Source organism: Tachysurus vachellii, chromosome 4, assembly GCF_030014155.1.
Source record: "Tachysurus vachellii isolate PV-2020 chromosome 4, HZAU_Pvac_v1, whole genome shotgun sequence".
Taxonomy (NCBI): domain Eukaryota; kingdom Metazoa; phylum Chordata; class Actinopteri; order Siluriformes; family Bagridae; genus Tachysurus; species Tachysurus vachellii.
The window spans coordinates 9,950,003-9,965,312 of NC_083463.1; the positions used below are offsets into that span (position 1 = coordinate 9,950,003).

At 45.7% G+C, this 15,310-nt stretch overlaps 1 protein-coding gene across 5 annotated transcripts in view; it reads right to left on the bottom strand.

Annotated features, from left to right (window-relative positions):
* Window positions 1–204: 204 nt before the first annotated feature.
* The window catches only part of wwc3 (WWC family member 3), a 58,596-nt gene continuing 43,490 nt past the window's right edge, over window positions 205–15,310 (bottom strand). The window contains exons 9-23 of one of the 5 annotated variants that reach the window (XM_060867637.1): window positions 13,970–14,218; window positions 13,162–13,251; window positions 12,221–12,780; window positions 11,336–11,459; window positions 10,286–10,369; window positions 9,305–9,391; window positions 8,957–9,152; window positions 7,259–7,435; window positions 7,052–7,152; window positions 6,569–6,716; window positions 6,147–6,296; window positions 5,953–6,045; window positions 5,376–5,630; window positions 4,823–4,950; window positions 205–1,103 (exon numbers count right to left, since the gene is read on the bottom strand). In XM_060867637.1, the coding sequence (XP_060723620.1) occupies window positions 1,037–1,103; window positions 4,823–4,950; window positions 5,376–5,630; window positions 5,953–6,045; window positions 6,147–6,296; window positions 6,569–6,716; window positions 7,052–7,152; window positions 7,259–7,435; window positions 8,957–9,152; window positions 9,305–9,391; window positions 10,286–10,369; window positions 11,336–11,459; window positions 12,221–12,780; window positions 13,162–13,251; window positions 13,970–14,218 (2,509 nt within the window). In that variant the 3' untranslated portion in view covers window positions 205–1,036. Of the gene's footprint in view, window positions 1,104–4,822; window positions 4,951–5,375; window positions 5,631–5,952; window positions 6,046–6,146; window positions 6,297–6,568; window positions 6,717–7,051; window positions 7,153–7,258; window positions 7,436–8,956; window positions 9,153–9,304; window positions 9,392–10,285; window positions 10,370–11,335; window positions 11,466–12,220; window positions 12,781–13,161; window positions 13,252–13,969; window positions 14,219–15,310 lie in introns of all 5 variants that reach the window. The other 4 variants (XM_060867635.1, XM_060867636.1, XM_060867634.1 and 1 more) reach the window with 4 other exon arrangements.

Sequence of the window (15,310 nt, forward strand, 5' to 3'; positions counted from 1 at the left end):
CTTGTCCACAAAACAGCTAATCTGGGCTGTCCTTGTGATGTGCTCGTTCCCAATCCTGTCCTCCATCATCTCTTCTACCTCCATCTCTGCCTCATGACTTTTCCTCACTGATACAGTCTCTAACCCATACAACAAAGCTGGTTTCACTCGAATGCTGTAAAAGTAAATGTAAAAATAAAAGAAACTACAACAATGACAAACAGCTGCACTTTTAACGTTTAATGGTTTTTATCTTTACAAAAGAGGTAACACTGCAGATGTTCCTACAGACGCCATTAGAAAAAAAAAAAAACTGAAAACAGTGTTTCATATAGTCATCTATATACTGAAAAGTACAAGTAATAATATTAATAATTTTTAATATAACAATAGCACAAATGACAATGACGACTGTAATAAAAGTGAATCAAAAAGTGACATTTTAGGCAAATAACACCAAACAATCAGGTAACAGAAACAAAATCAGCTGAAAGTTTCATTCTACTGTACGTCAAACACTTCGAGTAAGTGCTATTTCTCTTAGCTTTATAAAATACATTTTTTAAAAAAGGCAGGAAGCAGTTTTATTTCCTTCAAGGAAAAGTACTATAAAATAAGTTACAGTACAGTGAATTTGTCTAAACTGACTTTGTTCCCGTCTTCCAGCCTCACGTAAGCACAAACACTTTCAGAAGTACATTGTACAGGAGTAAAAGATCATCTCTTCTCTTAGAAAAGAACTGTTTCCCTTACAACAGGAAGGGAAATCAGTCGAGATGTCAATAATTACACGATACAAAGTAAAATGCACACATGGGTGTGTGCATGAATGCGTGTACATACACATGCTCACCTCTTCACCCACACACAAACACACACACACACACACGTAGGCACACACACCTTTTTTTGCAGCTGAATGTTGAAATTTGCATAACTTTCATTTTGTTCTTTGTGCTGAAATAACTATATGGTTGCTCCAATTACTTCATGGGCATGGATACAAAAAATAAAGACAAATACTTCATATCTGATAGTATGGCGTCCAGGAGGGGAGTCACACGTCGTCGGCTGACAGTGGTGGGATGTTGAACCTTGGTCTAGTGAAGAATGCCATCTTCTCTCTGTTAGAGTAAAGGACAGGATGAGAAGGTCAGAGCAGCGCCAAGGTGACTCTGACTCAGTAAGGCTTGTGTATCTTAATTACCTGATCACAATATCACAATACATCGTCAGTTTTTGAGTATATGAACGATTCTCATGTAAGCCAATGATTCAACATGATTTATATCACAGCTCTGAGGAATTCTCCAGTTATTCCTTACTCTTTATTCATCACCATCTAACCAATCAAGGTCAGATAATGAATAGAGTAAGGAATAACATGTGACAGACTGTGCCATAATACACAATAAAAATGCATGCTCTATACATAATGTGTGTGTGACAGCACAGTCTGGAGTGTGTTATTTGCCAACAATAACAATCTATAATTAATTAATGAACGACATAAATGGTTTATAGTTAGATGTAAGCTGTGAAACCTCCAAGAAAAGATCTGAATGTTAAACCGCAGATAAAGTCATTCACACATAGAAACACACACAGAGAAACAGAGACAGAGACACACAGAGAAACAGAGACAGAGACACACACAGAGAAACAGAGACAGAGACACACACAGAGAAACAGAGACAGAGACACACACAGAGAAACAGAGACAGAGACACACACAGAGAAACAGAGACAGAGACACACACAGAGAAACAGAGACAGAGACACACACAGAGAAACAGAGACAGAGACACACACAGAGAAACAGAGACAGAGACACACACAGAGAAACAGAGACAGAGACACACACAGAGAAACAGAGACAGAGACACACAGAGAAACAGAGACAGAGACGGACAGAAAAACAGACACAGAGATGCACACACAGACAGGCACAAACAGACACACAGACAGAGACACACACACAGGCAGACACACACATACGTACATACAGGCAGACACACACATACGTACATACAGGCAGACACACACATACGTACATACAGGCAGACACACACATACGTACATACAGGCAGACACACACATACGTACATACAGGCAGACACACACACGCGCGCAGGCAGGCAGACACACACACGCGCGCAGGCAGGCAGACACACACACGCGCGCAGGCAGGCAGACACACACACGCGCGCAGGCAGGCAGACACACACACGCGCGCAGGCAGGCAGACACACACACGCGCGCAGGCAGGCAGACACACACACGCGAGCAGGCAGGCAGACACACACGCGCGCAGGCAGGCAGACACACGCGGGCAGGCAGGCAGACACACGCGGGCAGGCAGGCAGACACACACGCGCGCAGGCAGGCAGACACACACGCGCGCAGGCAGGCAGACACACGCGCGCAGGCAGGCAGACACACGCGGGCAGGCAGGCAGACACACGCGGGCAGGCAGGCAGACACACGCGGGCAGGCAGGCAGACACACGCGGGCAGGCAGGCAGACACACGCGGGCAGGCAGGCAGACACACGCGGGCAGGCAGGCAGACACACGCGGGCAGGCAGGCAGACACACGCGGGCAGGCAGGCAGACACACGCGGGCAGGCAGGCAGACACACGCGGGCAGGCAGGCAGACACACGCGGGCAGGCAGGCAGACACACGCGGGCAGGCAGGCAGACACACGCGGGCAGGCAGGCAGACACACGCGGGCAGGCAGGCAGACACACGCGGGCAGGCAGGCAGACACACGCGGGCAGGCAGGCAGACACACAGGCAGGCAGGCAGACACACAGGCAGGCAGGCAGACACACAGGCAGGCAGGCAGACACACAGGCAGGCAGACACACACACAGGCAGGCAGACACACACACAGGCAGGCAGACACACACACAGGCAGGCAGACACACACACACGCAGGCAGACACACACGCAGGCAGACACACACGCAGGCAGACACACACGCAGGCAGACACACACGCAGGCAGACACACGCAGGCAGACACACACACAGGCAGACACACACACAGGCAGACACACACACAGGCAGACACACACACAGGCAGACACACACACAGGCAGACACACACACAGGCAGACACACACACAGGCAGACACACACACAGGCAGACACACACACAGGCAGACACACACACAGGCAGACACACACACACAGGCAGACACACACACACAGGCAGACACACACACACACAGGCAGACACACACACACACACACACACACACACACACAGGCAGACACACACACACAGGCAGACACACACACACAGGCAGACACACACACACAGGCAGACACACACACACAGGCAGACACACACACACAGGCAGACACACACACACACAGGCAGACACACACACACAGGCAGACACACACACACAGGCAGACACACACACACACGCAGACACACACACACAGGCAGACACACACACACAGGCAGACACACACACACAGGCAGACACACACACACAGGCAGACACACACACACAGGCAGACACACACACACAGGCAGACACACACACACAGGCAGACACACACACACAGGCAGACACACACACACAGGCAGACACACACACACAGGCAGACACACACACAGGCAGACACACACACACAGGCAGACACACACACACAGGCAGACACACACACACAGGCAGACACACACACACAGGCAGACACACACACACAGGCAGACACACACACACAGGCAGACACACACACACAGGCAGACACACACACACAGGCAGACACACACACAGGCAGACACACACACACAGGCAGACACACACACAGGCAGACACACACACAGGCAGACAGACACACAGGCAGACAGACACACAGGCAGACAGACACACAGGCAGACAGACACACAGGCAGACAGACACACACACACACAGACAGACAGACACACACACACACAGACAGACACACACACACACAGACAGACACACACACACACAGACAGACACACACACACAGACAGACACACACACACAGACAGACACACACACACAGACAGACACACACACACAGACAGACACACACACAGACATACACACACACACACACACACACACAGACACAGAGCTTGCAACAAAAACTACCGTAAATGTTAAATAAATGTCTCCTTAACCAAAAAAGTTCACATCAGCGATGACAAGTATTAGTCTGATAAACACCACATTACCAAATCTTTTAGAATCTACATTTCTTAGATCATGTGGGATGACTGCCATACTGATACTTGTTTACTACAGCTAAAAAAACAATAAAATATTAGAAGCAGCGCATTAATATAAACGTTGCTGTTACATGTGAGCATTCAAACACGCTGTTGTGTCAGTGTCTAGAACAGCAGGTGTGACAATGTGATGAATGTTGCACATAATCCCAGACAAAAGAAAATAAAAACATTGTTGATATGGCAAAACTTTCTGCCAGGAGAAGAGTATCAGTGTCAGTACTTTGTAAGAGTCAGAGTTAAAGCTGTAACTTCAAGCTTTTCACCACAGTAAAGTCTTTTAGTTTCGGAATGAAATAGAAATCGAGGGAATGATGACTTGTTCCACACACATTCCTCAACACTGCAATGATATTAATGATAATCCCAGTAAATAAGCTGCGCATCAGACTTTACAGCACAGAAGGACCTGTATTATTATTCAGTCAGGACTGAACACCTGCATATTAACACTGATGGGAATCAGTGAATCATTACACCCCAGTATACCAGATGAGAAGATACATACGACTCAAATCATTATGCTAATAACTTTGAGGAGGAAAAGCACCATGCAGCTGGAGGTTTACCTGAAAGTGTGCACAGGGAGCGGCTCTTTGTGGCTCTGGCCCCTCATCTGCAACACTTCTTTAGAGGCCTTTCGCAACCTTCTCTCAGCTGCCTCCTCCTGCCTCTGCTCCTGTCTGCTCTGCATCGCCTGAGAGAGAGAGAGAGAGAGAGAGAGAGAGAGGGGGAGAGAGAGAAACTTCCATTTACAGTGACTATATGGTTAACTGTTGAATTTGTAACTACTAATGTTAGCTTTCTAGCTTTTCAATGTGCCCATGTTCCCCCCAATGCACCAAGCTCAGACTTATTTCATTTCTACATTAGAGAGCCCACTTCTGAGTAGGAAACAGCATAAAAGTTGACATGGAAATCTGATGGCCAGTAATATTGTGGCACCTCTGCCCTCAGGGCCAAATTCCTTTATTTATTTAATGTATTAAAAGGTACACAGGTAAGTTTGTGTCTTCATCAATCGTGTGTTTTACGTGCATGTATAGGTATTACACTGATCTAAATGTGTAAAGTCTCACTGTTCGTTCCACAGAGTAATGGTAATGAGTTTAGGTGCAGTACTTGTCTGTGGGCCTCTCGCAGGAGGCTGCGGAAGCGCTCGTCCCTCAGGGCCCAGTGAGGTAGATCCACTGGACCACGGATGCTCTGAGGCCCCTGAACGCTCTGACTTGGCTCCTCCAGCCTCATCTTCAGCTCTCTCAGAGCGTTCAGCTCCTCACTCAGCTGCCTCTGCCGTGTGCGGCATGCCTGGAGGTCCAGCTCCAGATCCAGCGAGGTACGCGTGGGCTGCTCAGCCAGGGAGGAACGATGAGGCTGCTGCACACACCACACACTTTATACAGTCAAACTGATTTGTGTGGCATGGGAAGCATTTATAATTCATTCTTGACAGATTCTGCCTTACATTTACACAAATGTAAAAGTGCATTAATTTTTTTTTGTAACAATAATCATTATTATTATTATTATCATCATAAATCATTTATGCCATAAAATCACATGCAATTATTCATATTATTTTTTATGAATTAAAACAGCAGAAGGTTTGGGGATTCCTTTTTCTAATAAACTAGGTGATTTAAAAATAAATACATACAATCATGCTCTTATCAGTTTTCGGGAAGACTCTTTTGCTCACCTGTTTGTATCTCAGTGTTCTTCTCTCCAGAGTGTTTCTGATAAAGGGGGACTTCTTTGGGAGAGTGGAGCTGTCGCTGTCACTGCGGTACAGCTGAGAGAGGAGAATGTAGGGGGAGAGAGGGGAAGAGAGGGAGAGAATGAGTCCCAAGTGCAGCTGATCTCAATACAACAGTTTGTAAGTGTGACACTCACCCTGCAGACATACTGGCTGCGGGCTCCAGGTGAGAATGTGTGTGAGCGTGACAGTGTGCTTGTGCGCAGGAATGGGGGGCCGTGTCCATATCGCCCGGGCCTCTCCTTAGGCTGCATTCGCATTAGCTCTGTGTTGGTTGCCTTGTCAACCTGAAAGCATATGAATAGTATGTGTATTATACACACACAAGGTCATGTAGACACAGAGCAAGATTAGGACTGGACTGAATGATGTTTACACCAGACATCTTATTTCCACACTTTTTATATTTAATTAATTTAAATAGAAAACATAGAAAAAGTACATTTGTAAACACAAACCACAAGCTCCTTCCTAACTTTTAAATTGTTGCATGAATACTCATTTATCACATTTAAAGGATGAGTAAAAGTAAGTATTTAGGCATGCAAATGTCTGTTACCTTTAGAATGTGAGACCTTTCTGAATGAGGGACACAGCGCCCCCCTGTGGCTATACACAAGCCCTCAGCACACAGACCCTCAGGACACGGAGAGACAAATGCTGTGCTGTTACTGCAGCCACTGTCCACTGATTCAGCCTGCCAACTCCTAACACACACACAGAGAGAGAGAGAGAGAGAGAGAGAGAGAGAGAGAGAGAGAAGAGATGGGAAGAAAGATCTTCAGGTTTAAGATACAAAAGTTCCCAAGAGTTACCTACTTTTATCAAATTATTGATTTTATGTAATTAAATAACTATAGTACATATGACTATTAAAGCAACAGTGATGATGAGGCATAACGATGAGTACTAATCCAGTAAGCCTCATATTTTAATTATAAAGATTTACATATTTAAACATTTCTATATAATCATGTGTTACATGACCAGGATAGTTAGATATTTAAATTTCATTCATGATTCTGGCTTTACAACAGTGTACCTCTCAGACACAGCTTCTCCCTGCTCTTCCTTCCTTTCGAGCTCCTCCTCGCTCAGATCCATCTCTCTCTTCCCCTCATTCAGCTGTGCTGCCGCCGACACCTACAGACACACAGAACACAGGAGAGATCTGTCAGTGTGGGAGGTTTAGAGAATAAGTAACCATGTGCACAGTTTGAGCAATGTTCTCATTGAGCTCTGTCCTTACCTGTGCTCTGCTACGCTCTTCATCCTCCTCCTCTTCCTCGTCCACGCTGTGTCCGGGTTGGCACAGGCTCCTAGGCTCAGCCCTGTGGTTCTCCTGCAGCAGCAGCTGTATACGGTACCACTGGAACAACATTTCTGTGCTGTTCGCACAATCAGCCAGTGCCACCTGTGCTGAGCCCTGGCATGTGTACACACACACGCAGGCAGACACACACACACGCAGGCAGACACACACACACACGCAGGCAGACACACACACACACGCAGGCAGACACACACACACACACGCAGGCAGACACACACACACACACGCAGGCAGACACACACACACACACGCAGGCAGACACACACACACACACACACACGCAGGCAGACACACACACACACACACACACGCAGGCAGACACACACACACACAGGCAGACACACACACACACAGGCAGACACACACACACACAGGCAGACACACACACACACACACGCAGGCACACACACACGCAGGCACACACACACACACACACACGCAGGCACACACACACACACACACGCAGGCAGACACACACACACGCAGGCAGACACACACACACACGCAGGCAGACACACACACACACACACGCAGGCAGACACACACACACACAGGCAGACACACACACACACACACGCAGGCAGACACACACACACACACACACACGCAGGCAGACACACACACACACGCAGGCAGACACACACACACACACACACACGCAGGCAGACACACACACACACACGCAGGCAGACACACACACACACGCAGGCAGACACACACACACACGCAGGCAGACACACACACACACGCAGGCAGACACACACACACACGCAGGCAGACACACACACACACACACGCAGGCAGACACACACACACACACACACGCAGGCAGACACACACACACACACGCAGGCAGACACACACACACACACGCAGGCAGACACACACACACACGCAGGCAGACACACACACACACGCAGGCAGACACACACACACACGCAGGCAGACACACACACACACACGCAGGCAGACACACACACACACACGCAGGCAGACACACACACACACGCAGGCAGACACACACACACACACGCAGGCAGACACACACACACACACGCAGGCAGACACACACACACACACGCAGGCAGACACACACACACACAGGCAGACACACACACACACGCAGGCAGACACACACACACACGCAGGCAGACACACACGCAGGCAGACACACACGCAGGCAGACACACGCAGGCAGACACACGCAGGCAGACACACACACACACACACGCAGGCAGACACACACACACACACACGCAGGCAGACACACACACACACAGGCAGGCAGACACACACACACACAGGCAGACACACACACACACACACAGGCAGGCAGACACACACACACAGGCAGACACACACACACAGGCAGACACACACACACACACAGGCAGACACACACACACACACAGGCAGACACACACACACACAGGCAGACACACACACACAGGCAGACACGCAAGGACGCACCCATACAGGCAAAGATGCACACAAAGAAACACTTTAAAACTAAGCAATTTGTGTTTAAGAAAATGAGCATTTATTTCTAATGTTTCATTTATTTCTAATGTAACTATGAACTTTGGAATTGGTGATTGTACATATTCATCTCACCAGTAGTTCGTCATGCCCAAGTGGTCCCAGGGCACAGAGCTGAAGATGCAGGGTGTGGGAGACAGCGCCCCCAGGAGGCAGCAGAATCTGGAAACCCTCATTAAAGCTGATAGCTGAGCGTGGCTCCTGGGCCTTGCAGCAGTAGTATGTGCACGGCCTACTGGAATCCATGGGCAGCACGTGCACCTTCACAAAGCTAAAATAAAAATTATATTTAGACCAATAAATAAATTAAATAAATAAATAAATAAAATAAATAAAAACCCAAAGGAAAAAACTTTACAAAGTAAAACATGGTGTCTATACAAGCCACTATACAAGCTCATGCATAAATAAAAGCAGACTTACACTTTGTAGCCATCTCGTACAGTGGCCTTGCTCAGATATCTCACTTGGAGCACGTGAAGCAGCAGTGACATGGAACTGGAATCATACCTGCAGAAATTAACCCAAAAACCCTGGATTAGAAATAACACCAACCTTCTGCAGAGCCAGAGATAACATCACATCAATCTTAAGGTAATTCTCAGTGAACGACAAATCAACTAAAATGTGTTTCATTTGTTTTTAATGACCCGATGGCTGTGATGTTCACTATGAACAGCTAGCGTTATTATTTAGTTATAACGATGACAGTTGTCTGGCTACAGAAGCTGAAGGAAGTGTAATATTATTTCAGTCATCTAATACACAGTGGCACACAAAAATTCAGGGCATTACAAACTGAAAAGTGGAAAAAAAAAAATAAAAAAAAAAATCGAGCACCTTCAAAAAATAATTACAATAAAATAAAAAAATTATTTATAAAAAAAAAAATAAAAATTAAAATAAAATACACGAGTCAGATAATGCTCCTATCAAAAACTACATAAAAATAAAATGCACTTTATAAGTGCACGTAATTCAATAACAAGGCCAATGAAATCCCCAGATTCCTGTAGAAATGTATGAAACTTTCTGAATGACATTATTACAGTACACAAAAGTGGAAGCTGACAATAAATAAAATAAATACGGAGTTATATGTAAACGCACTTGTCGGCGTGTGTTGAGAAATCGTGCATTTCATAATGTCTCAGCATAGAAAGTCAGACTGAATCTAACTGAAATGTTAACAAATCAGGAAAAACACTGTTTATATGATTCAAAAATAAAAAAAACATCTCCGTGTGGTAATCAGAGGGTCTTTAAATTTTATCTAAATTATTTTACAGTGAAAATGATCCCCCGCGGCGAAGCATGTCTGTGGGATGAGTGGTGAACTACAAAGAGAAGCAGAGAGATAGAGAAGAGATAGAGAGAGAGAACGAGTGAGAGAGACACGCTTACAGGAGTCCCAGCTGGACCTGAGGGGATTCTGGAGAGCTGATTGCATCTCGGTTAAGCAGGACCTCGTCTGTCTCCTCTGTCCTGCTGGGAAGAACCATTTCACCAAATGATTAAGACACAGATGTCAGCAGGCAATACAGGAAATCTCACGAGTTAGCACAAGCAATCAAAAATAAGACTAACTACTAGATATTAACAACATATTTCTATAATGAGTGTGTAAACAGGGTCTGGATTGTTTTATACATGTGCATAGCACGGACAAGGATCGTGTCACTAATCTAGTACCACTGGATAGGGAGTGTTTTAGGTCAGGCAAAAGTTATGGCAGAAAACCAGAGAAACCCTTAATGTGCTTTCAGCGTTTCTCAAACAGCGCACACACTCCCTCGGCGTTCACGTCGACACGCTCCCTCAGCGTTCACGTCGACACGGCCCCTCGGCTTTCACGTCAAACCAGGTCTGAGACGTCGTTAAGCAGACGTCTGCTTGTTAAACTAGCTTTTTACTCACATGACCTTTGATAAAAACTAGCCTAGACAAGATTTTAAAGTAAATAAATACAGCTCCACATATTTGTCTATATATAATGTGTGTATAATATATCACACACACAAATACATTATATATAAGCTTAAAGTGTCTGTGTCAGAAAACAGAAAAACCCAAAGGTGGCCAGAAACTTTTTGTCCTTTGGCCATTAAACACTAAATAGATTATATTTTTTTTCAGATCAATATTTCTATTGTTGCAGAACACTACAATCGTTGTTATAAGACGTGATGAAAATACAAAGAAACATAGAAAAATGTTTTGGCAAATGATTCAAATTAATATTACTAACTAATGTATGGCAGTAATGTCCCAGGATTTGAGTGTGAAAACAGCATGATCGGCTTCTGTCTATTGTAAAAAGCAATATACTGTACGTGTGACAGCTGAATAGGATCACAAAATATAGGATTAAATATTCCTGGATATGAATTTCTTTGTATTCAGCTTGTGTGTGTGCGTCTGTGTGTCAGTCCATGTTAAAAATGCCACTCTGACCTTCTGCTCCAGGCCTCAAACACGCCGCTGTCCGTGGCTAACACGTCTTCATTCATACCGGCAGAGACACGGCGAGCCCGGCGGCGGCCGCTGCGTTTGACACTGTTAGAGCGAAGAGTCACTCCTGCACCTCCACACACACGCACGTACACACGCGCAGACAGAGACACACACACACAGACACAGTATGATGTTAACGATGTAACATAGTCAGCTTGGGACCATACATTGTTTTGGAGATAAACTATAAAACAGAGGAACATTCATTCATTCATCTTCTACTGCTTATCCGAACTACCTCGGGTCACGGGGAGCCTGTGCCTATCTCAGGCGTCATCGGGCATCAAGGCAGGATACACCCTGGACGGAGTGCCAACCCATCGCAGGGCACACACACACACTCAGTCACTCACGCAATCACACACTGGGGACAATTTTCCAGAGATGCCAATCAACCTACCATGCATGTCTTTGGCCCGGGTGAGGAAACCGGAGTACCCGGAGGAAACCTCCGAGGCACGGGGAGAACATGCAAACTCCACACACACAAGGTGGAGGCGGGAATCGAACCCCGACCCTCGAGGTGTGAGGCGAACATGCTAACCACTAAGCCACTGTGCCCCCCTCAGAGGAACATTAATTATATATTTTTTTACTCAGATGAAGGGGAGTGTAAACCTTTTCATTCTATTATATAACTTGTCACGTTTACCTAAATCTGTAAATATTTTCCAAAAAAAACAAAACAACTGAAGACAATAGTATCAAGGAGAATGTCAGGTAAAAATAGCAGGTCAATTGTGAATTCATTCTGTGGGGAGAAGAGTACATGGAAACACTTTTAGCAGACTTCTAAAAAGCGTCAGGTAAATGGTCTCTCCTCACCTGCAGAGCTGAACAGGCCCTGAACACCACCATCTCTACTGCCCTTGACCTCCAGAAGGTGAGCTGTTGTAGAACCTCCCGCCTCTCCTTCTCCAGGAAGAGCAGTTAGTTGCTGGGTTTGAACATGGGTTTGACCCCGAAGGCCCTCTAACACCAGGCTGCGCCCGGCTAGCTCCATGTACTCCTCTGTCATTTGAGTCAGGGGGCAGTCCGGAGGGCCCGAGTGGTACGGCGTGTCCATGGGAGAACTAGGGGGGGAGAGGGAGGAGAGAGAAGAGCGAGATGAGAGGGAGGTGAGAGACTGCGGAGCCTCGTGGACACGTTTGGGCCCTAGAACAGACGAGACGTCTCTGCAGGAAGGCTCCACAGGCATGGGGTAGCGCCAGTTAGGCTCAGGAATGTCCAGGCAGGCTTCTTGACGGTCGTATTGGGGCAAGCCGTAGATATCCGTAAAGCTGAGTGAGCTCAGAGAGCCACGGCTAGACGCCAACGATCCCCGACTTGAGGCAAGAGAACCACGGCTGCTGCTGGAGGACATGGTTAGGGTACTGGCTGAGAGACTGAGAAGAGAGACAAGACAGAACAAGCGATAAGTAATAACACTAACATTATTTTCAAACAAAGAATTACTTGGGTCATACTGTGTGATAGTGCTGTGGTTGCGTGTGTGATGCTGGTATGTGTGGATAATCTGAAGCACTAAGAAACATCACAGTTCAAAGGTTGCTTCTTCAGACTCCTACAGAGGGAAAGCAGTTGTGCCTGATCCATTCATACCAGCACAACACTCACTACCATACCATGGCACCATTGTTAGAGCATTGCCTTGCAAAGACTATGTACATATTCGGGGCTGGTCCATTTTATATAATGCCTAGTAGTCAACTGGGATATCAAGAGATCGTCAGGTTCAAGTGCAGGACATGCACATAACCGCGTACCTCTTGAGCTGAGAGTGAAGGTAGGTTGTGATGCGGGTTGCCTCCTCCAACTGTCTCAGTAATACATTCCTCTTCTCTTGCTGCAGTATCCTACACACACACACACACACACACACACACACACACACACACAAATACATTCAAAGTACTTAATTGCTTCAGTTATGTTTAACACAAGATATGAGTTACATCAGAAAACAAAACAAAACCAAAAAAATGAAAAAGAAAACCAACCACTCAACCTGGTTCATAATATCATGTGGAAGCCCCTCTTTTAAAATAACGACTTAAATTTAGTTTAAAGTTTTACCTGAGAATTATTTAAAAAGATATTAGGATTTACATGGTGCAAAGAAAAAAAAATGACACTATAGCTACACATCAAGTTGTCATTTACTGCCTTAATTAATATGCATATTCTGTTTAAGGACATTTCACTTAAAAAAAAAAAAAAAAAAAACCCTTAAAGAATATTTTGCTGGCGCCACTATATCACTCCTCAAGAGCAGCAGCTCCTGCTAAGGCAATAAGGGTGCCCTTATTTACTCAAAAGTATCTACACTAGACCACCATGGCTGAGCGCTTGTGATGTACAACAATGGCTCCATGATGATGGTTTGGAATGCAATATCAAATGTTTACTGATTTTCTGATTCTTCGTGCTGATAACAGCTTTTATCATCAAGGCACTGGGATTTATTCACTACAAGAAGCAGCACACATGCAGTCCAGCAACCCAGAATATTCTTATGACAGCAGTGTCATCTCTAATCGCATCACCTTATTCAGCTAGCATTTGAATGCTGACCTTTGGTTGGCCCCCTGACTCTGTGCGTTCTGGGCTTTCTGCACCTCCTCTTCCAACCTTTGTCTCTCCTCCTCTAGCTGGACCAGCACCTCCTGGGAGTGATGCTGCTCACCGAGGAGAGTCAGCTCCTGCAGGAGCACCTCCTTCTCCTTCAGCAGCTGCAGGCAGTCCCGGTCCCGGTCGGCCTCGGCACGTCCTGACCAGCTCTCGCTGTCCAACTTGGCCAACTGGTGCTGAATGCTGGACACTCTGAAGAGGAAAATCAGTGTAGTGAATATTTGCGAAAATATAATTGCCATTTCGAAAGACATTTTGAAACCATTCCAAGGTTTGATGGCTGGTTAGCAGTTGTAGATGTTCCAAAAAAAAAAAAAATCATCTTGTGGGTTTCTATAGAGCACTATTAAAGTTTCCTGCACTAGATGTCCATAGAGAAGAATTCAACATGTTCCTCTGAACTAAGTGTTGAGTGCTGGAAAGACTGCATCAGATTAAGTTTACAGGATGCAGGCTTCTTCACACAAAGTCTAAATTAGTTCATTAATTCATCTTCAGTAAGTACTGAATAGAGTTGAGGATGATCCAGAGCCTCTCCCAGAAGCACAGGATGGCATCAGGCAGAAAATACAGTTCTGGTTGGCATGCCAGTCCATCACAGGACACACGCATCCAAAATTTCCAATCCAAATACAGGCGTTTTATGAGATTGGAGAAAATGAAGAACCTGAAGTAAACCCACACAGACATGTGATGATCATGTGAAACTTTACACAGACAGTAAACTAAGCAAGCAGGGACCCTGGAGCGGTGAGGATGCAGTCCTACCTGCTAAATTCTTGTGTTATGTAGTTACAGATGAGGTGAATACAAGCAAAGTTGAAAACAGAATATTTGGCATGTAAACACATTTATTTTGTAAGTGGAAACGTTACTTTAATTACATTAAACAACATTGGAAGGCTTTGGTAAATGCATGACTCAAAGATTAAGCAAGATAAGAACGGTAAAGTGTGTAGGAGACTGACAGCTCGGCTATAGTGTCCAAAATAGTGGCACATCAGTAAATGTGACCTCTCATTTTGAAGGTTATAGCTCCTGTCTGTAACAGCATGTAGTAGAACATGAGTGAGCCACTGGTAGATCCTGAAATGTGTGTTTTGGATTTCAGGAGGCATGACTCAGTCAGAAAGCATGCAAGTTTCCACAGGTTTTCCCTGTGCTGTCGCTATGACAACAAGCGTCTCATAAGAAAGGTCCGCTTAAGTGTCAGTGCAATAAATGCAGCAGTGCTGCGTTGTCTTTAGTGGTAGAATAAGATATTTTATTGATGGTTTCTGGGTC